We start from the raw sequence: 23,233 nt of genomic DNA on the forward strand, positions 1-23,233 counted from the left end.
TGTGCGGTACGCAGGCCTCTCACTGTTGTGGCCTCTCCCGTTGCGGAGCTCAGGCTCCGGACGCGCAGGCCCAGCGGCCACGGCTCACGGGCCCAGCCGCTCCGCGGCGCGTGGGATCCTCCCGGACCGGGGCGCGAACCCGTGTCCCCCTGCACCGGCAGGCGGACTCTCAACCACTGCGCCGCCAGGGAAGCCCTGTATCTTTTTTTAATCCACCTAGAGTGTAATCATTTTATTTTTTATTTTTTTTAGATTTCTGTCGAACCTTCCCAACACCATTAAATTAAAAATATTTTTTAAAACCCTGCTGTGTTGTGATGTCAAGTTCATTATGTACACGCCTCACACGCTGTGTCCGAGTGTCTGCTTCTGGCCAGTGAACAAACAGGTCAGATTGTTACTGACTTGAGTTTGGCTCCCACATCAGTTTTATAACTTGACAGCTGTGTGCAGCTTGGCTCCAGTGCCCATGTCTTAGAGCGGGTGGGAGAGGGTGTCCCTGAGCGGGTGAGGATCACATTAGAGAGCCCTGGGGGAGGCCCCCCTCCAGCAGGGTCTGAGCAGGGGGTCAAGGGCTCCCCGCCCACCCCGGAGCTGCCAGGCCCAGCTTCCCCCAGCCCCATCCCCTCTTTGCTTTCTGTGCACACAGTGGGTGCTGGGTACTGATTTGGAATTGCTCTGGGAACCTACCAAGGGATCATCCCCATCTGGGGGCTTCTAGCCTCCACCACCACAGGTCCCTGGGCCTGGGCTCATGGGTGCTGAACTCCGCGGGGCGAGGGGGCTTCTGCTGCAGAGGCTGTCAGGGCTGAGGCACAGACAGGTGGCATTTTGCCGGTTGTGCGGTCGACGGGTCAACGGCCGGTGTGTGCGCCTGTGTGTGCACTGCGCGTGCGCGCGCGCGCGCATCCGAGCGTGTGTGCCTGTGTGCGTGTGTGCGTGTGCAGGGCAGGGAGGGGCGTCCAGGGAAGGAAGGCGGCCGCCCTGCCCCTGCCCTGCAGCCTGCCCAGCCGGGGGGCGGGGCCCCACCCTGGCTGCCGGGGCTGAGCGGTGTGTCACATGCTTGACTGTTTCAGAAACTCTCAGGAACTAAACCTGCGTGGCTGGGAAGGGGCATCAGTGTACCCCAGGCGCGCCGAGGTGACTCAGAGTGAAAGCGCCTCAGGGCTGCGACCTCACTGCCGGCCTGGGGGTGGGGATGGGGGGATCGGGGGCGGAGGGTGGCTTTCGAGGAAAGGGAGACTCCGTCCCCTCCACGGGGCGCACACAAGGCGGCAGGGAAGCCCCTCGGCAGGACCAGGAGCCCAGAACGTGTTTGGAAAGGAAGTCACGGCTCTTGGTAGCGGTTGCTCAGCCCACCCAGGCTGCTCACTAGGCCCTGCCGTTACTTTCCAGTGATTTCACTTAACGCTGGGGTGGGAAAGTGGGTGCACATTTCTAGTCGTTTCGGTAGGAACTGGAGCCGGGTGGGGAGGGGGGGCGGCTCTCTTGGCGCTGTGACCCGGCCCTTCCCACCCCGTGCTGCCCCTCCTAGCACGGGGTGGGTGCCCCACCTATCAGGCAGCAAAAGACAAGAAGAAAGTGACGCCGTGCTTCCTCGAGAAGCGCTCACGTGACTGGGGAGGATGAACTCCTCGGCGCGAACCAGCGTGACCGAGGCAGACGTGGCATCCCGTCCGGGTGCGCGCAGCGGGGCGGCCTCGCAGAGAACAGGACTGCGTCGGGGGCGCCGTGGAAAGCGGGGTGACGTCCTGAGTGGCCTCCGCGCCGAGGGGTCCGTCACCCCAGCACCATCCTCCCCGCAGCTCGACAGACGCAAGGGGAGCCGTTCAGATAAGCCCAAGGCCGCCCTTACAGTTGGCCTTTTCCACGACTACCTTGGCGACTTACCCCGAAGGTCAGACTGTCTTATTTCCGCGGTGTCCGCTGGGGACCTCCCTTGCGGTCGCCGTGGCGGTGACCGGGCCGGCCGGGGGGGCCCCCGAGGCGAGGCGGCCCGGGGTTGTGGCGGGGACGCACTCGAGATGCACCGGGAGCCGAGGCGCAGCTGCGAGGGCCGCCCGACACGAGACCGGGGGCTCCGGGCCTGGGTGCCTTCCATGCTGCGCGGGCGAAGGAGGAAAGGACGCCCTCGAAGCTTTCGGCCTTGGTGGCTGGAGGCTGCCAGGAGGGAGCTGGTTCCACCGGGAGGTTGCTCTTGGGTTCCCGAGCAGGTCGAGCTGGGGATGGCCGTGAACTCCCGGGGCAGAGGTCGGACGCGCGGTGGCGGCGGGCGGGGCGGGGGGTGAGCGGGGCCTGGGGTGGGCGTCGGGGGCAGCGGAGCTCTGAGGCAGGCCCACAACCCGCGGGGGAAGATGGGGGGCCAGAGAGGTGGTCAGAAGGTCACCGTCGTGATGACCCGGCAGTCTGGAATTTCGGGCTGCCCCCGGGGCCCGGGGAATGGTGTGTGCAGCGGAGGGGTCGGAGCAGGAAAGCCAACGCGGGGTTCTTATTTTGAGGGCAGAAATATCTTTAGTAGGAAAGCAGGGGTGGCCCGGCGGAGACGAGACCAAGTCTGGGCCTGATTTTGAATTCTGGGCCTCCACGGACTCATCTGGCGAACACAGACTCTCGGCCCTGTACACGCGCGGATCGGAGGGTCAGGGATGCACGCACAGACTTCCAGTGTCCACAGACACAGCCGTGCGCTCCCCCGGGACCCCGCGCGCCGCCGCCTTCACGCCCCGTGGGACGCGGGGCGGGCAGCACAGCGGCTGCCTCTGGCCCCAAGTCAAGAGGGTGCAGTTTACCTGCCGCTCCCTTGCCGAAGTGCTGTGGTCGCAGGAGTAGGCCCTTGCGGCGACTCAAAATTCGGGTCTGAGGCCACGTTGCACGTGCGTCTTCCCAGCTGATACTGTAGCACCGTCTTATGGTCCTTACAAAACCAGCTTTCGTGAGACTGAACCTGCTGCCCGTTAAGGAGAAAAGGGCTCACCTGCCCCCATCACAGCAGAGACTCCACCGGCTGTTTTCAAGGACTGCGTGCGTCTGCCTGAGGGCAGCCGGGCTCCCTGATGGAAGGGACCCTACGGCGGTGACCCTCGCGTCCGACGACTCTCTCCTCGATGCGTGTAGTCGACCTGCCGGCAGGCTTCGTTTCTCTCCAGTACACTCGCAATCTCTCCGTTTTCCCCTCCTTGTGAAGTGAACCTAGGTGCTCAAGGCCAGGGGAGCACACCAGCCTGGTGTTAGCTGCTGCGGCTGTTGTGTGGATGCTGTTTAGAGAACCGGGCACCAGAGGGAAGCCCACCTCAGCCCCGAGGGCCGTCTCACCGCCGGTGAACGCGTGACCGCCTTCTGCAGCTGTCAGACGCCGCGTCTTTTCACGCCACCGCGCCCAGGGCGGCGCGAAATGCCGCCCCGTGCGGCCCGGCCGGGGAGGGGATCTGAATCCGCAGGCTGACACGCCGGCTGGGACGCTGCCCCCTCTTGGCTTTGTGTCCCTAGCCTTCCAAGGCCTCGTCACCCTCGTCTGTAAAACGGAGACGTCAACGCTCGCGGCTCCACAGAGAGCAAAGCAGAGAACCTTTTCAGCGCTCAGGCGATGTGAAAGGGGCCGGTTTCTGTTTGGTCGGGGCTGAGCGCCCCGTTTCCTCTCTCACGTCGACGTGCACACCCCGAAGAACGAACCGCGGCAGCCGAGCGTAACCGTCAACGACACACGCCATCCTGTGCGTCCTCAGCCTGCGATGCTTTGCACCCCAGCAGATGCTCCTGAAGGAAGGCGAGGATTCGGCCACCTCAAGGCACAGACGGGGGCGAAGCGGAATAAAATACATCCGGTGCTGAGGTGCCACAGTGGCTTTGCTTAACATGGTAAAAAAAAAAAAAACCCTTCGTGGGCCTTACATTATTTTTTTGTTAACTCAATTGCCTTTACCCTCTTCAACGGAAAGTAAAAAAAAAATCCCTTTTTTTCCTCCTTTCCGACATAAACAGGAACTCACTCTTGTCGGAGCACGTGGGAGGGAACCCGGAGGTGCAGAGAGCGGGCCACCGAGACGAGGTTCTAGAGCCCCGATGTGAAGAGCCGCTGACGTACGCCCCCGAGTGACACAAATAGTTAATTTCTCATTTGTCTCTCTGAAAAGCCCAGCTGCCATTTTAAGGAGATGCAGGTCTACTTTTTAAGCACCCGTAACTTCTGAGGGAGGGCGGAATTTCAGACTCACGCCCGATTGCCGGGTCAGAGCCTCGCAGCCGTGTTCCCCTTGCCGTTCTCTCTCCGTGTGGACAGGTTACGAAATAAAGGCGCCTGTTCCTATCCACCGGGCTACCTTCCTCTGCCCCAAGGACGGACTGCCAGTGAGCCAGGCCAGGGGGCACACCGCGGGCACCGCGGTCTGCGCACGCTTCTCTAGCGTCGCCCGAGTCTCACGGTTAAGTACTTTCGGTTTTGAAAATGGAAGCGCAACTCTGTGCTGAGGCCTGAGTGTCCTGCCAGGCAGAGGACACACTCGGGGCTTGGCAACTGCAGACGTCTCTTCAGGTGTGGAATTATGCAGGAAGGATCTCTGTTGCTGTTCAACCGTGGTCAGATTTTTCTTTTCTTTTTTTTTAACTGCTCTGCTCTGAACGAGGACAATCAGCGAAATCAAAGTGAAACGCATAGAATTAACGGCCAAGACCCGGCCTCCCGCTGCTGCCATGCGAGACCGCGGGGTAGGGGGTGAGGGGGTCGCCTCGGCAGCCGTTCAATTCCCAAGGTACGGAGGCTTCGTTCTGACACAATTTAATTACTCACTCACCAGAAGAAAGTGAAGCAACACGGACAAAGTTAGTGTAGGTTGAGCACATACATTTACACGCCACCACACAGACCGTCTGAGCCGGGCACGGAAGGGCAACAGGCTTCCAGCCTCGCCTAAGTCACGGTTCAAACGATAGCTAGTATTAGTGACCTCTTACGGATATCTAAACTGTTCCATTTAAACAGAGGCTAAGAGATAGGAAAAACCGTACGATGGGTTTGCCCAAGTTCAGACATTACCAAAACACCCATGTTTTATTCAAGAAACAGAAAAGCTCATTTGGTGCCATGCTTTTATTCAAATGAAAGGGGAAAAACTACACTGTACCAGGAAGTAGCAAACATGACAGTATTTTACAGCACAGCGTCGTAAAAAAACCTGTAAGCAATGCTCCAGAGTGGACAGTAAGCACACCAGCCACTGTACACCGCCCAAAGTGTCCACGAAACCACAATTAAAAAGCAGAATTTGGCTTTAAAGACAGCCAAATGAAAACTGTAACAGTCATTCTAAAACAAAATTGAAAAGCCGAGAGGAATGAAAAGCTTTCCCAAGCTGTGTCACATGGCAGAATTTGACAGGCCGCACTGGTAACCATTACAAGTTTGTTTGGCAAACTTAATTGAACAATTATCCTAATAACGTGACCCCCCAATGAGGAGAAGCACCAACGTGTTTCAATAAGGTTGATGAATACCTCCAGACTTTATGAGATCGCATAATTTTCATCTGTATAATTTTAAAAACATAATTTTAAAAAAACCTGCAGACTTAAATATATCCATGTTCTTTCTGCATGAAGAAAGTGAAACATCATACTGAGAGCAAGGAACTTGCGTGGTAATATTCACATTCTACCTTTAGACGCTGCGGGCGTTGCTGGACACACACAAATCTGAGAACAGGGTGGTCCTGTCTGGTTTTACATGGTTAGTTCCTCCATTGTCCGGCAGCCAAGTGAAAAACATTTCATGGCCAAGTAATATCACCAAGAAGATTGCTTTGATAAAGGAAATTTAATTGATTGAAAAGAACAAATTTAGTAACGTAGAACGCTTATTAATTCTCCTTTTGACTCTCTATTATTTACCACATTTTGATGAGATTCACTTTTTTTTTTTTTTGCGGTACGCGGGCCTCTCACTGTCGCGGCCCCTCCCGTTGCGGAGCACAGGCTCCGGACGCGCAGGCTCGGTGTGGCCTCTCCCGTTGCGGAGCACAGGCTCCGGCCGCGCAGGCTCGGCGGCCTCGGCTCACGGGCCCAGCCGCTCCGCGGCACGTGGGATCCTCCCGGACCGGGGCACGAACCCGCGTCCCCTGCATCGGCAGGCGGACTCTCAACCACTGCGCCACCAGGGAAGCCCTACTTTTTTTTTTTTTTAAAACTAGTCCATCTAAACATGTATTTGACAATCATTTCCTTCTCATTGTGATAGAAATGGTTGTCTGAAAGGTAAAATGTGCAGTCCCCCAGTTTAAATCTCCATATATTATATACACAATATGTATACACTTAAAATATAAGAGTTACATATATCCTGGTCTCTTACATGCAAACAGTAGATCACAAATAGTTCTGAGCTACACATATATCTTGCACAGGTACTGGAAAAAATCTGAAATTTTTTTTACAGTTTTAACAAATATACATAAATATAAGAACATAAATTACAGTAAAATATTGACAGCATTTGAGAAAGTGTCGCTAACCCAGATGCACTGAGGCCTAAGGGCCTTATAATAATAGAAAAGTACAGTTCAGGGACGTCTCATTCCTACTCTTTTTTAAAAATAAGTAAATACATCATATGAGATATTAGTTACTTCTCTAAACAACTCAATTAGAGAAATGTATATATTTTAGTCTCTACTTCCCGTGAAAGAAAACAGACCACACATCTCATATATGCTACAATACTGTCTTTCTCTCTAAGTTTACACAGTTGTCACAACACTGAAACATAACAGGGTCACAGAATCATTCAAGTCTTTTCCTGAGAATGAAGTTTTTCCCCAACTAACCCTCTGGTATACACTGTTAAAGGAACAAAGACCACAGAGAGAAGATTTCAAGTGTGCACTTAATCTAAGCTGAACCACTTGAAGAGGATAAAGAAGAAAAACTCAACATAAGCAAAAGAATGTGAAGCTATATTAAAATTAAAATGTAGCCCTTTGTACATGTTTAAAAATTCTAAATATAATTTTTTCTATCAGTTATAAATATAATGTAAAGACCTCTGGAGAACGCATGGCAGGAAGTCTTACATCCTCAGATTCCGAGACTATTCTCCAAGTGTCCTTCACTTCCGCCAGCTTATAAAGTGACATACTTTAAAAGAGATAGAAAGCCTTTTTGTTAAAAGAACAATCCAAATTATTCTGAGTTGGCCAGAAGTGGTGTAAAAACAGCACTGATTTAATCGGCAACTTCTTATAACATCTTCTTGGTTAAGCTCATGTGGTTTAAGTGAACCTATAGCAGCTCTTCACAACCTCTCCTCTTATTTAATAGAGAAACGTTAATACTCGAGTGAATAATAAATACGGAATTGTAAATACTTAGCAGAATAATTCTTGCAAATGCTCCAACACCATGAAAACATGAGGGTTACCATAAAACTAAACACTAGTGTTTCTCTCAGCATCGTTAAGAAAGACTCAAGTTACCTCTGAAGGCCTGTTTCCTACTCGCATGATCTCCACATGAAACAAAATACAAAGGTGTCTTGGAACAAACCCCCAGGAGAGAAAAAACAGCAAAATAAACCATCTGAAGACAGGCATGTACATTAAAAAGTTTTTTTAAAAAAGCAACAAACAAAACACACAATTCGTAATCTTAGCCGTATTTCAACTAGCGTCCATGAGAACTCAGTGCTTCGATGTATCGAATACCAAGCAGGCGAACCTCCACCTGTGAGCCGGGCAGCGTGTCACCGCCTGGCCTATCACCCAGGTGAGTCTCCTGCACTCCGAACACTGCGGTCTACATTCCAGTTGTCATGACAACAGAGCTGGATGTCCAGTTTCAATTAATAATAAAAGTTGGTTGGCAATTAGAAAGGTTTTCTATAGGCAGGAAAGATGAAGTGCAAATTTAGCATGAATGTTCTGAAGCAAGTATTTCCCGGTTCCTATGCTTTAGTGGGTAAAAGTTTCTTGGGCGTCACTGGTCTCTTGGTCTGCCATAAATGGCTGTGAATGGTAATTGCATCAACACTGGCAGATAAAGTTTTAGCGGGGATGTGGCTGAACTGTTTCCTGTCAGAATTATATTTGTAAAGGCCCTCGATCATCTTTTTAGTGATAGATTTAGGGCCTATCCCAGTCAGCTTATTAATCTCTTCAGTCTCTGGGCAGTAAGTGTACAAAGACCTGAACTGGCAGCCTGAGTCCCGGAACAAGATTAGGAAGTTGTTGGCATCTGACTTCTCCATTTCCTTTAGGATAAGAAACAAAAATAAAAGCCCTTAAACATTTTGCTGAATATAATGTGTATAACTGTGTTACATTTCTTGGCCAGTTTTATGACATGTAATTTAAAATATAAATCCTTAGTAGCCAAAATGAGGCATGCGATACACGTCCAGCACACGGGGATTGAGACGTGTGCAGAGACCTTACCGCTGAGGTCCTGCTGGCTGTGCCGGAATTGTAATCCTGGAGGGACTTAAAGGGCTGCAGGATCTGCTAACTCTCGGTCTCAGTCAAACTGCCCCTACCACTAACAATCAGGCACCGGTGGTGATCTCCTTCACAACAGAGCTTCATTTTTAAAAAGGCAGATCATGTTATCTACATTTATGAAACGTGAATGAGTGACTCTGGGGAGGAAAATAATTTATCATTTTACGTTATCATCTTAAGTCTATGCCTAGTCTTTAATAAAATCTGCGGTCTTCCAGAATCCCGTTTGAAAGTAAACTCAGTCTAACAATGAGAACAGAGTTAGGGATCTTTCACATGCTGTTGAAATTCTAGGAGTCCCCTGAAGAGTATTTCCTCCTGAATTGAAAGAGAAGACTCCTACAGTTTTACGATGTTGCCAAATCTAATTTTCACGCAAGCATGCTTACCTCCAGTATTTTTTTCTTCTGACCTTCATTTACTTTTCCAGCCAAACAGCAATGAGCTAAAGCATTTTGTATTATGTGCTTATTGGATTTTGCACTGGGTTCTTTGAAGAGCTTTGGTCCTATGGCAGAATGTAATAACGGTAATAAAACAAAAACAGCATTCCTAGGTCAGAAATACGATTGTGTTTAATCGATGGGACCCTCCCTACACTGATTAAACCCTGTAACGGAAAACCACATTCTGTGCCTGAGGGCCTCTGGCTGCTCTGTAGCGGTCAGAGCACTGCTGCATCCGCAGGGACACCCCTGGGGGCCTTCGCTGGCCTCCCGAGACGGCGCTCAGGCCTTGCTGTGATCGTCCCACTGCCCGTTTCACCTCTTTCTCGGGTTCGGTAAGGTTACTGGTGAGCTTAACGCACAATGGGACCGCCAGTAATTTTAGCTTTTGAAACAAGAAAAAGCTCCATCTTTTTCTTCTTCCACACCTCTGGGGTTTTTTCTTAGCAGTTTTTTTCCACAGCGGTGTCTGTAAAGCACAGAAGCCCCTTTTGCCACTTTGCTGGGACATCCGCGCTCGTGAAGGGCCCCGTGTGTTGGCAGGCTCCCTCCCCCTCACACTAACTCAGCTCTGCCTCCAAAGGCCCTCGGTAGTGTGCCCTGCCGAGAAACTGGTTCTTTGGGAAAGAAAAAAACATGAGCCCCGAGTTTTACCTATTTCTAGAGTAAACTACTCCTACCATGGCTGACTCAGGGCCAGCAATTGTTCTGCAGCCGCATAATTCCTGGAATTTTAACAGTCAGCCCGTGAGCTGGTCTGACACGCTGCTGAAGGAGGCTGTCTTAGAAGCCACAGAACAGGGAGGAAAAGCTCACACCAAGTCAGCAAGCTCTGCCCCTTGGGCCTTTGGGGGCCACTTCCAGGGCTGCACGGACGCAGGCGGGACGCAGGCGGGACGCAGGCGGTCTCCGCGGCCTCTGCCCCTCCCCACCGTTCTTCTCCTGTCCTCCCACCTACCTCTCCACGGCGCTCACATTCCCTCTCCTGCTTCTTTTCTTCAGTTCTCACCTACTTTCCATTCTGTGAGCTTTTCCTTCACTAACACCTCTGCAAACAGAGGCTGGAGGAGGGCCTGCCGGGGACGTGCAAGGCCGGGTGCCCTCCTAGACCCAATGCATTCCCACGTCTTTTAGAGCCTCTCAACACTCCGTCAAGACGCACTGCTCCAGATACTGAAATCCCAGTGTTAGAGGAGGGCCTCGGTGGACTCTAGCTGTTCCCAGTACTCAGGACCGATGCACTGCTGAGGGACCCTCTCTAAAACGTCTTCAAACCCAAACTACAACACAGAAATGGCCTGCATTTCTAAGGGAGAAGTAGAGGAATGAGGTGTAAGTGGTACCACTACTTTTTAGAAACTTACCTTAATTCTTCCGGGACAAACCGTGTCACTGAAGCCGACTTACCTGAAAGAGACGACCCGCGTTCACTCTTCCGTGTTTAGACCCAGAGGCAAAGCCAGTGAACCTTTCTCAGCACGGCCTGCAGCTAGTCTCAGCCCCGCGTTACACCGTTGCCCTAAAAATGCACAGGCACTGACCTGTGTACTCTGTTCCAGAAGCCACAGAAGAAGTGGTCGAAGCGTTCTCCCAGTCCTTTTCGCCATTTCTACTGCCACAACGGCTTGGAGATAAGAAGCCTTCTACAGACTCTGATCTAAATAATAAATAACATTTTAATGCCTCAGATAGAGAAAAACATTCGGGGCTCAGAAGGGTATATGTGAGCGCCAACCAAACTCAACCTAGAGGCTTCAAAACAAGAAGACGGTGATCACTTTGTCTCGTTCACAGCTACACATCCAAGTTCTGAGAACTCAGCAGGCACTCCGTAAGTGTCTGCTGAGTGGCAGAATGAATGGTTTGTCCACACGACAATCAGCAATTCATGCAGTCGGGTGGCAAGACGAAGATGAGGGCTCAGAGCTGAGGACTGTCACTAGAAACGTTCTTTTCTTTATATGGGTATCATAGTATAAAATAATGAAATACTGATTTTTAGCTTCTAAGGTACATAGATCCTAGAGAAAGAAAGAGACAGCGTACAAAAGAGATCTTCCCTAAGTCACGAGCAACTTACTCTGGAATTATTCTAATGGGGAAGAAAACTAGAGGCCGGCACTATACAGATGAGGTACTTTCTGTTTTTACCATGACTGTGTCACAACCGTAGTGGCAACGACTGGTGTACAATTACGGTTAATGTCTTACTGGTGTCATAATTCTAAAATTCTAAAAGATAAAAAACTGAAAGATGAATAGACCTCTTGACATATAAATTTCTTTTAACAGAAACCCAAACTGTCCTAGTGAGCAACACTTATAAACATTTGTGACTATGGTTCATTCACTGGGAAATATAAAATAACGTTTTCTATGAGAACGCTTATGCTGCAACTTACCTCGGGGTCCTCCTGCCTGAATGCACACTCTCGCTGTCGCCTGTGTTCAGCGACGCCAAAGAAAGGCTAGAGACTGAAAAGACACAATAAATTCGTGATCCTGAATAAAAACAAGATTAGAAATTCAAAAGGAACAACTAGAAAAGAGTCTGCTCATTAGGCAACACCAGCATATGAAAATGGAGCTCACGTAGTTTCTTTTCCTTTTCAGATGCATAATATGTTTGCATGCATATACGCACAATTTATTCAAAATTAGCAAGGAACTACTTTTGAGAAATAATGAAATAAGTGAGGAATTAAGAGGTACAAACTTCCAGTTAGAAGATAAATGAGTCACGGGGATGAAACGCACAGGGTGGGGAACATAGTCAATAACTGTGTAATATCTTTGTACAGTGACAGGTGGTAACTAGACTAACCCTGGTGATCATTTTGAAACGTATGGAAACATCAAATGAATCACTATGTTGCGTAACAGGAACTAACACAGTGTTGTAGATCAATATACTTCAACAAACAAACCAACTCATAGAAAAAGAGATCAGATTTGTGGTTACCAGAGGTGGGGGGAGGGAGAAGGAACTGGAAGAAGGTGGTGGAAAGGTACAACTTCCAGTTATAAGACAAGTAGTCCTGGGGATGTGATGTACAGCAAGACGATTACAGTTTATAATTTATCTAACACTGCTGTGTGATACAGGACACGAAAACTGCTAAGAGTAAATCCTAGGAGTTCTCATCACAAGGAACAAATATGTTTTTCTTTTCCTTTAATGTTGTATCTATACGAGATGAGATGACGGATGTTCAGTAAATTTACTGTGGCCGTCATTTCATGATGTATGTACGTCAGATCATTATACTGTACATCTTAAACTTATACAGTGCTGTATGCTAATTATATCTCAATAAAACTGGAAGAAAAAAAAAGATAATGACAAAATTAATTGCTGTTAGGATTTATTCCAGAAACAACGTGGTAATACGAGATATAATACAGTGATTATAAGAAAAAAGTTAACAATAAGAAAAATTAACAAGAAGAATAAAATATATTTAGGAATATCTAATTACCAGGTAGAAAATTAATTTATTAACTTCAGCCAACACTGGGTATCAAAAATTTTTACTGACTAGAAAACGTAGAGTTCTCTTTATTTTTTGAATTGAAGTATAGTTAATTTACAATGTTGTATTAGTTTCTGGTGTATAGCAAAGTGATTCAGTTATATAATATAAATATAAATATAAATATAAATATAAATATAAATATAAATATATATATATATACATATTCTTTTTCAGACTCTATAAATATAAATATAAATATAAATATAAATATAAATATAAATATAAATATAAATATAAATATAAATATAAATATAAATATAAATATAAATATGTATAGCAAAGTGATTCAGTTATATAATATAAATATAAATATAAATATAAATATAAATATATATATATATATATATACATATTCTTTTTCAGACTCTTTTCCATGATAAGTCCATTATAAGATACTGAATATAGTTCCCTGTGCTGTACAGTAGGTCCTTTTTGGTTCTCTATTTTATATATAGTAGTGTGTACCTGTTAATCCCAAACTCCTAATTTATCTCACCCACCCCGCCCCTTTTCCCCTTTGGTAACCATAAGTTTGTTTTCTATGTCTGTGAGCATTAGAGGTCTCTTTAAACAGTCAATGTGATGTTATTTGCCTTCAGTTTTAGAATTACTCTAGGAATTTTCCATGGCATTTAGTTTTAATAAAGTAAACATTAAAAAAAATAAGAGTATGAATGTTGAATTTAGAAAAAAAACATTATCTCAACTCCAGAAATTATAAATTTGGATTTTTGACCATTTATATCTTAAAGGAGGGACTCATGAACTCCTGATCTTATATTCCTGGTTATACGGACATGTTCTGTACACATTCCAGGCATACAACGCTTATCCTTAAATTTACCAGTACAGAAAGGGCAGTTAATGATCCAGGGAGCTGACGTCTGAGGGCGAGCTCCCTGCCAGGTTAGTGTTTAAGCTGGATGTTCAGCCCCTGCGTTTGCTCTGTTGGCCATATGCATGCACACATAATACACTCAAGTCACCGGAAGCATCCTCTGCTCGTTCTGGTTCTGCACACAGGGAGTGTGCGGTTCAACCCCGAGCACCCCCAGCCAGCGTGACTGCCCGGGCTGCTGTGGCTATGAACAGACTCCTCACAATGCACGTGTTACCTGGAGGACCTTTTATGGGTGTTTTGGGGGATTCAATGTGGTCTCTGTGGATAGACTTCGGCCGCTGCTTTTTCTGCTTTGCTCCCTGAGGCCGAGGCTTGATGACCGTGTCCATGTCTTCCATGAGCTTCAGCTGCTTGCGCCTCAGGTACTCCTGCCGGATGAACTCCCGGCGGGCTCGCTCATCTTCCTTCTTCTGACGTTCCTCCTCGGTTTTACGCCTAGGAAACAAGCGGGTACATTTCTTTGTGCACAACACTGTCAGGCGTGCGCTTACGTGAGAAGGAAGAATGATTCAGCCCCTGGGAAAATGGTTCATTTAAAATGTACTTGAGATAATTTAGGTCACTTAAATATACCATTAATAAGTAACTACTTAAAAAATGCGTGTGTGTGTGTGTGTGTGTGTGTGTGTGTGTGTGTGTGTGTAAAACCCAGGGAAATTACTTTCAATTAATGTTTCTGGAGAACTTTAAGACGCCTCAAACTCAGGATAAAAATATGCAATCAAGTAACACTCTGGGACAATAACTTCTAAAAAGCACCCCAAATCAGCGTTGTCTCTATATTCTGCAAAGGTCCCTAAACACCGCTAACGAGAGTCAGGGGGACACCACCTCCCACGGACCCCGCGCAGCGGCCCCCACCTGGTCTCCTCTTTCTTGTGCTCCATCTCAGCTTCCAGCTGTTGCTTCCGCAGCTGGGTCTCTTTCTCCCTTCTTAATCGTTTCTCCAACAAAGCTGCCCGTTTCATTGCCATATCATTTTCTGCTTTTTGATCATCCTAAGAGTGAATGTCATTGAGAAAGAGGAAACATCTGAGGCACCAATATCCTCATGTTCAATGCTTGTGGCCACATGGAGGGGTCACTCTTAATAACTGAAAATCCAAACTGTCTAGTGAAGCTCACTCCAACTGCACCATAGATGGACATGTTCCAAAATTATGAGGGAAGAAATGAATTAAAGTGGTAATACTTTTATCAAGTAACAAAGGACACAAACTTCTTTGATTACATGTTTTCAAAACTTAGGAAGTTAAGCAAAGAACAACATAAAAAGGGAAGAAAAAAGACAAAGTGTTTTTGGGCCCTGATAAATAACTGATAAGAGTGGAGAGTTTCCCCACAATTTTTAAAACTGCATTTAAATTGTATTTAAATACATGCTTAATATAGAAAACTCAAGTAAAAGCGTCAAAAAAATTAGCTACCCAAAGTTGTATCACATAAATGAAGCTATTGCTGCATGATTTTTTAAAAAAAGTTGAGGTCCTGACAGTTTGCTTGCTGCGTTCTGAACTATACCACAGGTTTTTCCTTTGAAGAGAAGACGGGCATACTTATACTCCTAACCCCAGAGCTAGTTCACGACCTGTAGGTGTCCTGAGCCTGCCCCAGCTTCTACCTGAACGCTCAGGGAGCTCAGAAGTCAGGAAAGTAACCAGCTGTAGAAGTGGTTCCCTGTCGTAACGATGCCTTGCTTATCAATTCAACAAGTGTTTCCTGCGTGTCTAATACATTCACAACATAGTGTCAGACATTACAGATACTAAAATATGAAAAAGATAGGGCACCTTAGGTTAAGGAGCGTCTAGATCCCACGGGGAAGAGGTACAAACAAGGTGCTTTGCACAGAAACCCAGAGAGAGATGAACTCTGAATGGAGAAAGTCAGAAGATACCATTCAAACAGTCAGTCCAAACATTCACACGTCTGTGTCAAACAAACTACACACACTGCAATTTGCCAGGCACTTTACTATGCTCTGGGGATAAGGAGATGCAGTATCTCTAGGAGTTCACAGTCTAAGAGGAATCGTAACAGAAGCAAATCACAAGGTAGTTGGAAATTCTGGGTCAGCAGCATTACTGTGAGGATGTTTAGGGTACGAGAGACACGGAGGAGAACATATTCACATCTACCCAAGGAATCATGAAAGGCTGCAGCAAACAGATGAGGCCTGAAGTTAGTCTTACAAAACATCCCAAACAGAGTTATGGGGGGAGAGGGTGGACCAACAGGCTTGGATCAGTCTGTGAAAGGCCCCTGAATACATGCTGAGGGGTTTAAGTTTATCCAACAGGCAACTCTAAGAGACTCCGTCGAGTTATGCTAGCTACCAAGTGGCAGTGTGACGAATGGGACCATGACAGAGGCAGGGAGCCCCGTGAATGAGCTACGACCACGGTCCCAGGGGGGAGTACGGGGCAGTGAAAACTGAAGTGAGGAAACGAGGGCAGAGGTGGACTGTACGTTTTACACCCAAGGATGCCCCTCTGTTCTCCTTTCTCTGCAGGAGCAGAGGTAGCAAGGTCTCTAATATTAAACACATCTATTACTGTCTACAGTAGCGGCCTATTAAAAAAAATAGTAGTTTTACACGGTTAAGAGACAAGACAAACCCACATTCAAATTTCTAAACATTAAAAAGGGCCGAGAGGGCCACCTCTCTATGACCAACTTCAAAGTAAGTTACCAGGTTCCAATATTGAATGATCCTAAGTAAAACTAGCGATTGTAACCACTTCAGTATTCGCGGGTTTTGACCCCGATAGGACTGCTGTACGTTTCATTTAAAACCCGAAATTATAAACTGTTGCCACTGAGTGCTGTCTTTCCATCTATATTCCCAATTGTGGAGCTATTCAGGATCAGAAACTATCTACTTTAGTCCCTTAACTAGAAAAAGAAACATGAGTAGCACACATACACATGTTTCTGATTATAAAAAACCATATTATTCCCTATAGGGAATCTGGAAAAATATAAAGATGAAAAAAGGGATGACAGGAGAAACATTTTAAAATAATATTAGGCTTTTCTGGTTCTAATATCTATGATAAATTTCAAGATCTTAACCATCACGAGGTGATACTGTTCAGTATTTGTGCTAGTTGTCTGTAGTGCTGTTTAAACATATGTCATATCCAACACCGATCCTGAGGTTAGGGGGTCATACGCTACACCTTCGCCAACGCTTCTAGAGAAGCTATTTCAATGACAACTGCTCCAATTATATACTTTTAAATGTTTCACCTTGCAAGAGTCTGTCTGGTCAGTTTTCAAAAGATTTTTTTAAAAAACAACACGTATAAGGGAAGATGGTCAATATTAAGAAAATAAACTAAAACAGACTCACATGCAATGCCAAGTTATGAGCTTTTGACCAAGTGGCCACTGAACATCTTTTGGAAGAGTGTGAATCGCTTGGTTTTCAAAAGGCTTTGGTGAAAGTGAGAGAGAGTCAGAGGGACAAAAACAGCACGTCTAAACCTGTACCACGATGTGATGAAAGGAGGACTGTTCTAGAAACCAATGTGCCCGAACAGAACTGCGGTCCACAAGGGGCGGGCCAGAATACATTTTAGGATTAATGGCAGACCTGTAACGAGAAGGGCTGCTGCTACAGAAGCAAGCGCGCCGACTGAAAACACCCACCAGTGAAGAGGCCTAGGACCACGCGGGTTAGCTTTACCTTGAAGAAGAATCCACAGCATACTTTCTGGTCGTCATCAACTTGCTCTTTATCACTTTCTCCGTCATATTTTTCAACAGACACATCAGCCTTTTCAGGGGCTTTCAAATCTGAGAGAGAGACTTCAATCAGATTAGCACTTTTAGGAGGGGCAGCTGGGAAAGCGGGTCTGGAAGGAGGTTCTGCAGGATGAGTCACGCAGTCCTCGCCCAGGCTGGGCCACGCGGTCTCCGTGGCGGGCTGCGCCAGGCCCTCGGGAGCCGCAGAGGGCAGGGCCCGCGCCTCCTCGTCCTCGTCCTCCGGGACGTGTCCGCGCTGCCCCCGAGGGCCCGCGGACCCCTCCCCCTCCTCCTCCCCCCCCCCCTCCTCCTCGCGTCTGGACTCCTTGGCTTCCGGCTCTCCGCCGCCCCCCAGGCACACGAAGGACCTGGTCTGAATGGGGACCTGACTCGGGGAGAACCTCCTGAGCCGAGGGAGGCTGTCCACAGACCGAGGGGGCGTCAGCGTTCGGTGCAAGGGCGTGAGTTTCAGTTCACTTGGCCTGGGAGTCCTCTGAGCTTTGACGGAGGGGGCGGCGCTCTTCCGGGCAGCGGGCTGCGGCTGCGGGGACGCGTGGGCGGGGCGGGGGCCGTCGGCCGGCGGCCGGTGGGGCTTCCCTGCGCGGGCCGGCCGGTGCGGGGAGGGGGAGGGCGGGGGCGGGGGCGGGGAGATGACCCAGGCCTGCTGCTCGCGCATGTGCATCAGCAGCTCCTGCTGCAGCGCCAGGCGCTGCATCTCGCGCTGCAGGACGAGCAGGGAGGCGTTGAGCCTCTCGATGGAGCGCGTGTGCTCCAGCAGCTCGCCGTCCTGCGGTGGCTCCTCCGCGGGGCCGGCCGGGCTCCACGGCCCCTCGGGGTCGCCGGGCGCGCTCGGGGACGGCGGCCACCTGCCCACGGGGCTCTCCGCGCCCTCCTTGGGGTCCGCCGGGGACCCGCTCCTCGGCCCGTTCGCCTTCTGCGGCTCCTTCTCCGGCGGCCGCTCCGCGTACGCCTTCCCGTCCTCCGCGCCGGCCGCCTCCTCCCGGGGCGGGGAGGGGCCGTCCCCTTTCCTTTTCACCACGGTGAGAAAGGCCGTCCGCCCCATCTTCTGCCTCTGCTTGGTGAACGCGGCCTCCATCTTCTTCTTCTGGGCCTCGATGGCCCGCCGCTTCTCCTCCAGCTTCATCCTGAGATGCACCACCTCGGAGGCCAGCAGCTGCGTGGTGTCCCGGCCGTGCGGAAGGCCCGTGTCCTCTGCGGTCTGCGCCCAGGCCACCACGTGAGGGATGTTGAGCTCCGAGCCCTCCGGCGTGGTCTTCTGAGAACTGCTGCCGCTGCTTCTTCCGTCGGTGTGATTCAGCTTCCTGAATTTCTGTTCGGCAAAGCTGGTCATCTTCACGCCGGAACTGGAGGAGGTGCTGCTACCGGGCTGGGACTTGGTGCTGACGGTGCTGGGACAGGGGCTCAAGGCCTCTCGGGCGTTGTAGTCCTGGAGGAATTTGGACGTGTCGTCCACGTCAGAGTCCAGACTCACGGTGTAGTCTCTCAGGGAAGAGTCTTCGTCCATAGTTTCCGGAATGTCCTCTGAAGGGACGTGGATCCCCGTGTCCGCCTCCGTGTTGTCAGTGACGGGGCTCGAGGCACCTTTCGTGTCCGCCACGCCCTCGGGGCTGGACTGGCTGCGCGGGACGCCAGCGCTCAGGACGCCCATCTCCTGGCTGTGGAGGAAGAAGCCGTTGGCAAGCTGGTCCGGCCGAGGGGTGTGGGCAGGCTTCTCGGTGTCGTGGATTATCTGTAACGCTTCTTCGATGCTGGGGGTCCCGACCTGACTGCCAAACTCATCGAGGAGCGCTCTGTTCTGCAGAGCTCCATTCGGAAGCCTGTGATGCATGTTCTGCTTACAATCCAGTTCGTTTGTGTTTCGGGGCACGCAGGCCGCCAGGTGGCCGTGAGGACCCACGTGAAGTTCTTCTTCAATGCTTCCTGCTCCCTCCTCACCATTTACCGGCTTGAAGGACAGATTTTTCCTAATGTTCCTGGATACACGACTGTTGTTCAGAGTAAGTCCTTCATTACTAATAGAACGAGTGATTCCTCGGTTTGGAGTGGATCTCTGTATACTACTTTCTTTATCAAAAGAAATATCAAATGAAACGCCGTGCACTGATGATCTAGAAAAAAATCAAAGAGAAAATCTTTAAATAATCCCGGAAAGGAAACAATCTGATATCACTGAACAACAACAGTTATTTGAAGTTATGCTTCCTTTCTTTCCCATTTCTCATCATCACATTGTCCTCAAGGCGAGGGTAAGGCTGCCGGCCCACCTGTCACATTTGGCCCCTTTGGTCACTCTATCATCCGCCCATGTTGCCCTTGTCAAATGCAGGTACTAATTAAATTGCAGTCTGACTAACAAGGGCGGGGGGGCCGGGGACGAGGAGTTCTTGAGAACGCGAGTGCACTAAAAGTAAGTCTCTGTGTACCTTTTCTCCTTGGGCCACGTCCCTATGAAGCTGTCAACATAGGACATAGATGAAGACCTTCTTATTCCTCCTGCAAATGCATGAAAGTAAAAGTCATTGAAATCACGTAAAAAAAAAATTTAACTTACAACAATGAAACAGATTTCACATAAGGCAAGTACATGTGGAGAAATAAAGACCATTTTGTTAAGAAAAGCAAGCATAGAGAAACAGAGCCCTTTTAGCGTGTCATATGTCCCACTTTTGAGAAAAAAGAACTGGATACTTTTATTTACGTTTATTCTCAGTCATCTTCTAGTTAACCACTTAAATGGCATTTTCCGAGGCTTTTTCAAATACATCACCTGAGGCTGAAGGATGAGCTGGGGGACGTGAGTGTCTGGAAGGCAAATGAGGACGAGAGTGTGTAAGCACCGCTCCTTCCCCACTGCAACGTAAAATACACGTCAGTCAAATGTCATAAACTGTCCAGCTCTTTGCACACGTACATTTTAGATACAACAGCTGAAGTCAGAAACAACACTGTCACTCCTGACTCTCCATCCTCAGTGGGAAAAAAAAAAATAAGGAAACAATATAGCGTTTAAACCAAAGAATGGTGCTGATTATGTGTATCTCTAAGTATTTTATGTCTTTTAGCCCAAGAGCTTGAAACACTACTTTCGTGTACAGCTCAACGTCCTTGTGAGATAAGATACGGCACATTACTTTCATTTTACAAATAGAAAAACGGAGAATTAAAGAAAGTAAAGTCATCAACTTGCAATATTCTGGTCGAATCCCAATCTCTAAAAGTACAGGAATGATGCATCCTTGTGAAAGAGCCTGGCACCTCCTGCTCGCGGGCCTGTCTGTACGTCTTTAACACTTACATTTTTTCTGATTTAACTCTACCCTGTTCCAATTAACGCAGCGGATTACACAGTCTACTTCTCAGTTTCTGATGACATTTGGCCACAATTTAGTTTTTCTTTTTCTACGTTTTCAGTCCACCACGGCCTACCTCGTAGCAGGCGAAACGAAGCACCCCGACCCCATCCCTGAGGATAAGCTGGGAGCAGGGCGCAGTGACCTCTGCAGCTCTCTGCGACCACACTACCTCTCGGCTAATGCAAACTGCGAAGATGAACAAGCAGCTAAAGGATACAAGGGTAAACCACAATGCTGCATTCTTCCTATTTAATGAAAGCTCAATTCACGAGCTTTCCAAAAGCAACAACACCCGGAGCACGTGCATACCTTTGCTGTCGCTCAGCTCCCACAGCCCCCGCCCCTGCACCGCACATCAGCGTCCCCTCACTCGCGTGCCCGGTAGTTTCCTGGGAAACCCGAGGGCGAGGAGCCCACGCTGCTCCCTGTCCCGCCCGTCTCTCTCATCCCCCCTCCAGCAGCCTTTCCACAGCCTCTACCCTTCCTACATCTACAACAGGAGCATAATCCTGAAGAGGTGCAAGTTCAGTTAGTAAAATAGGTTCACTCTTTTCTTCTTCCCCAAGTAATGGCTAAACTGCTGCACCTTCCGACAGGTGCCTTACTTCACGCCTGCACAGCGGGTTTTGAGGTGGGGTGAGTCCCGTCCAGGTTAGTAGCCAAGTGTGGCAGAAGCTGCGACAAATGTCTTGCTTTGCTGTGTTCTTCCTTTGGCTTTTTTTCCTCGTAAGGTCACCATTCAGGTGCGATGACATTTGTAGATGTGGCTGCGTTATTCGCAGGAAGAGCAGAAATCCTGAATCCTTCCCCAAAAGTTCTACAATGGGAGAACTACAAATGGACCATATGGAAGCTCACAGAAATGAAAGGATTACACAATGACTCTTCAAGGAAGAGGATTCAGACATCCGTCTGGTTATAGGAAGTTCTTCTGCTGGGAGAAAGGAAAAAGGTAGCCACTCAGATATCTGAGAGACAGAGAAGAGGTGAGTCTTCCAGAGGATCTTAAGACATTTCCCAGTGTCAGAAAGGTGGGAGATCGTCCACTCAAGTCCCTAGAAATAATCATGGAATAACCTAGTCTTTAACTGGAAAGCTTCAGAGGTTTTAAAGATTTAACAGTACAAGCGTTACGACCTAGAATATTGAGTGTTTTCTGAATTTTCAGGGAAGGAAATGCCACTATCTAACCAACCCAGGAAAGCACTGAGGAAGTAGCGTGTACAAAGAAGTTTCCGACGGGATAAAACAGAGACGCTCCTAGATCAGCCACATTCTAACCTAATCTCTCTGTGGTAAATCTCAGGGGTGGTTACGAAATAGAAAACTTAGTGGAAGTAAGAAAATTTAGAGGAGTAAATCAGAGGGTAAGGGAAGGAAAATGCTTTCTTAATCTGAAGGAAATACTTAGCGAGATCAGAAGTTCACAGTGCTAAGAAGCCCTACAAAGGCAGTAAGAGTACTGTAAGGGTTCTGTCCATGCTCATTAGCACACAGTAGAGAGAGAAACTTCTTAGATGTGAGGAGGGGGTGACGGCTTCAGTACAAGTTCATATTTCATGCAGAAAGAACTTTCAATTTCTTACTAATAATTTGTAATAGATCTGCTTGAATTTCTAAAAAAAAAAAATAATCCCCAAATACATCCGTTTGAAACTTAAAAATCAGGTAACAGGACACATTTTAGGTTCTAATAAATACGCATTAAAAGTGCTTATAGGATCTGCTGAAAGACATTTTTAAACAAATTAATGTCTCTATCACATACTTGGGTCAGAAGTCAGGATTATCCTGCTATTAAATGTTTACTTGGCTTCCAATTCAGTTCCTGATACTAAGAACTAAAGCATTAGATAAAGATTCAACAGTACAATAAATATTCCACTGTGCTCTATGAATAGCTACAGTAACCAGCAAACAAAACAGTAGGGAAAACTGCCTCAAAAATTAAAAAATTATTTAAAAATTGAAAATTTAAAAATGTCCCCCTGGCCTAAGAGTCATCATATCATCTCAATTATAAACAAGTTATGCAGCAAAAGTTTAGTTTTAGGCTGATTATTTGGACCTTCGGACAATATTCCCCCACTTTTCAGTGTGATTCATAAAAGCCCATTTATGAAACATTCATTTCAGTGTAAATTTCAATTACGGTGATGTTAAAACAGGCTTTAATAGGGTAAGTTAATTGAAACTTTTTTAGTTCAAAGTCCAACTGAAACTTTAAAAACTCTAATGTAATAAAATTTTGATTTCCTTAGTGAATGGAATCGATGTTCTGGACTCTACCTTGGGGTGAAGTCAGAGCTGTCCAAGGCGTTTCTCTGGGCAGCAGTTAAGACAGGAACTGAGGGCAGATCGTCCACAGGTTCAGCTACAGGAAAGGAAAAAAACCTCAGAATTACATAGTTAGCATGTTTCCAACACTGCTTCAAGAATTATGAGCCACAAATGAATGTTTAAGTTTAACCGCAATTTTCCTTATTACTTATAGAGAAATCTTAGCATATTTAGTTTTCTCCTTAAATAATTTCCAAAAGGACAAATTTTCTTTAAACTGTTCTTGGAAGTGTTCTGGCTTAAAAAATCCACTTGATTGGGGCTTCCCTGGTGGCACAGTGGTTAAGAATCCGCCTGCCAATGCAGGGGACACAGGTTTCAGCCCTGGTCCGGGAAGATCCCACACGCCACGGAGCAACTAAGCCCGTGCACCACAACTACTGAGCCTGCGCTCTAGAGCCCGCAA

The 23,233-nt window shown here is 47.9% G+C and overlaps 1 protein-coding gene across 7 annotated transcripts in view; it reads right to left on the reverse strand.

Moving 5' to 3' along the window:
* Positions 1-5,994: 5,994 nt before the first annotated feature.
* The window catches only part of CAMSAP2 (calmodulin regulated spectrin associated protein family member 2), a 103,216-nt gene continuing 85,977 nt past the window's right edge, over positions 5,995-23,233 (reverse strand). For 3 of the 7 annotated variants that reach the window (XM_028488260.2, XM_024130656.3, XM_028488264.2), the window contains 10 exons: positions 22,777-22,861; positions 19,902-19,984; positions 19,558-19,627; positions 17,055-19,242; positions 14,225-14,361; positions 13,578-13,798; positions 11,329-11,401; positions 10,468-10,583; positions 8,870-8,988; positions 5,995-8,233 (listed from right to left, as the gene is read on the reverse strand). In XM_028488260.2, the coding sequence (XP_028344061.1) occupies positions 7,928-8,233; positions 8,870-8,988; positions 10,468-10,583; positions 11,329-11,401; positions 13,578-13,798; positions 14,225-14,361; positions 17,055-19,242; positions 19,558-19,627; positions 19,902-19,984; positions 22,777-22,861 (3,398 nt within the window). In that variant the 3' untranslated portion in view covers positions 5,995-7,927. Of the gene's footprint in view, positions 8,234-8,869; positions 8,989-10,290; positions 10,334-10,467; positions 10,584-11,328; positions 11,402-13,577; positions 13,799-14,224; positions 14,362-17,054; positions 19,243-19,557; positions 19,628-19,901; positions 19,985-22,776; positions 22,862-23,233 lie in introns of all 7 variants that reach the window. The other 4 variants (XM_024130658.2, XM_028488263.2, XR_008617000.1 and 1 more) reach the window with 3 other exon arrangements.

This window comes from Physeter macrocephalus, chromosome 4, assembly GCF_002837175.3.
Source record: "Physeter macrocephalus isolate SW-GA chromosome 4, ASM283717v5, whole genome shotgun sequence".
Classification (NCBI taxonomy): Eukaryota; Metazoa; Chordata; class Mammalia; order Artiodactyla; family Physeteridae; genus Physeter; species Physeter macrocephalus.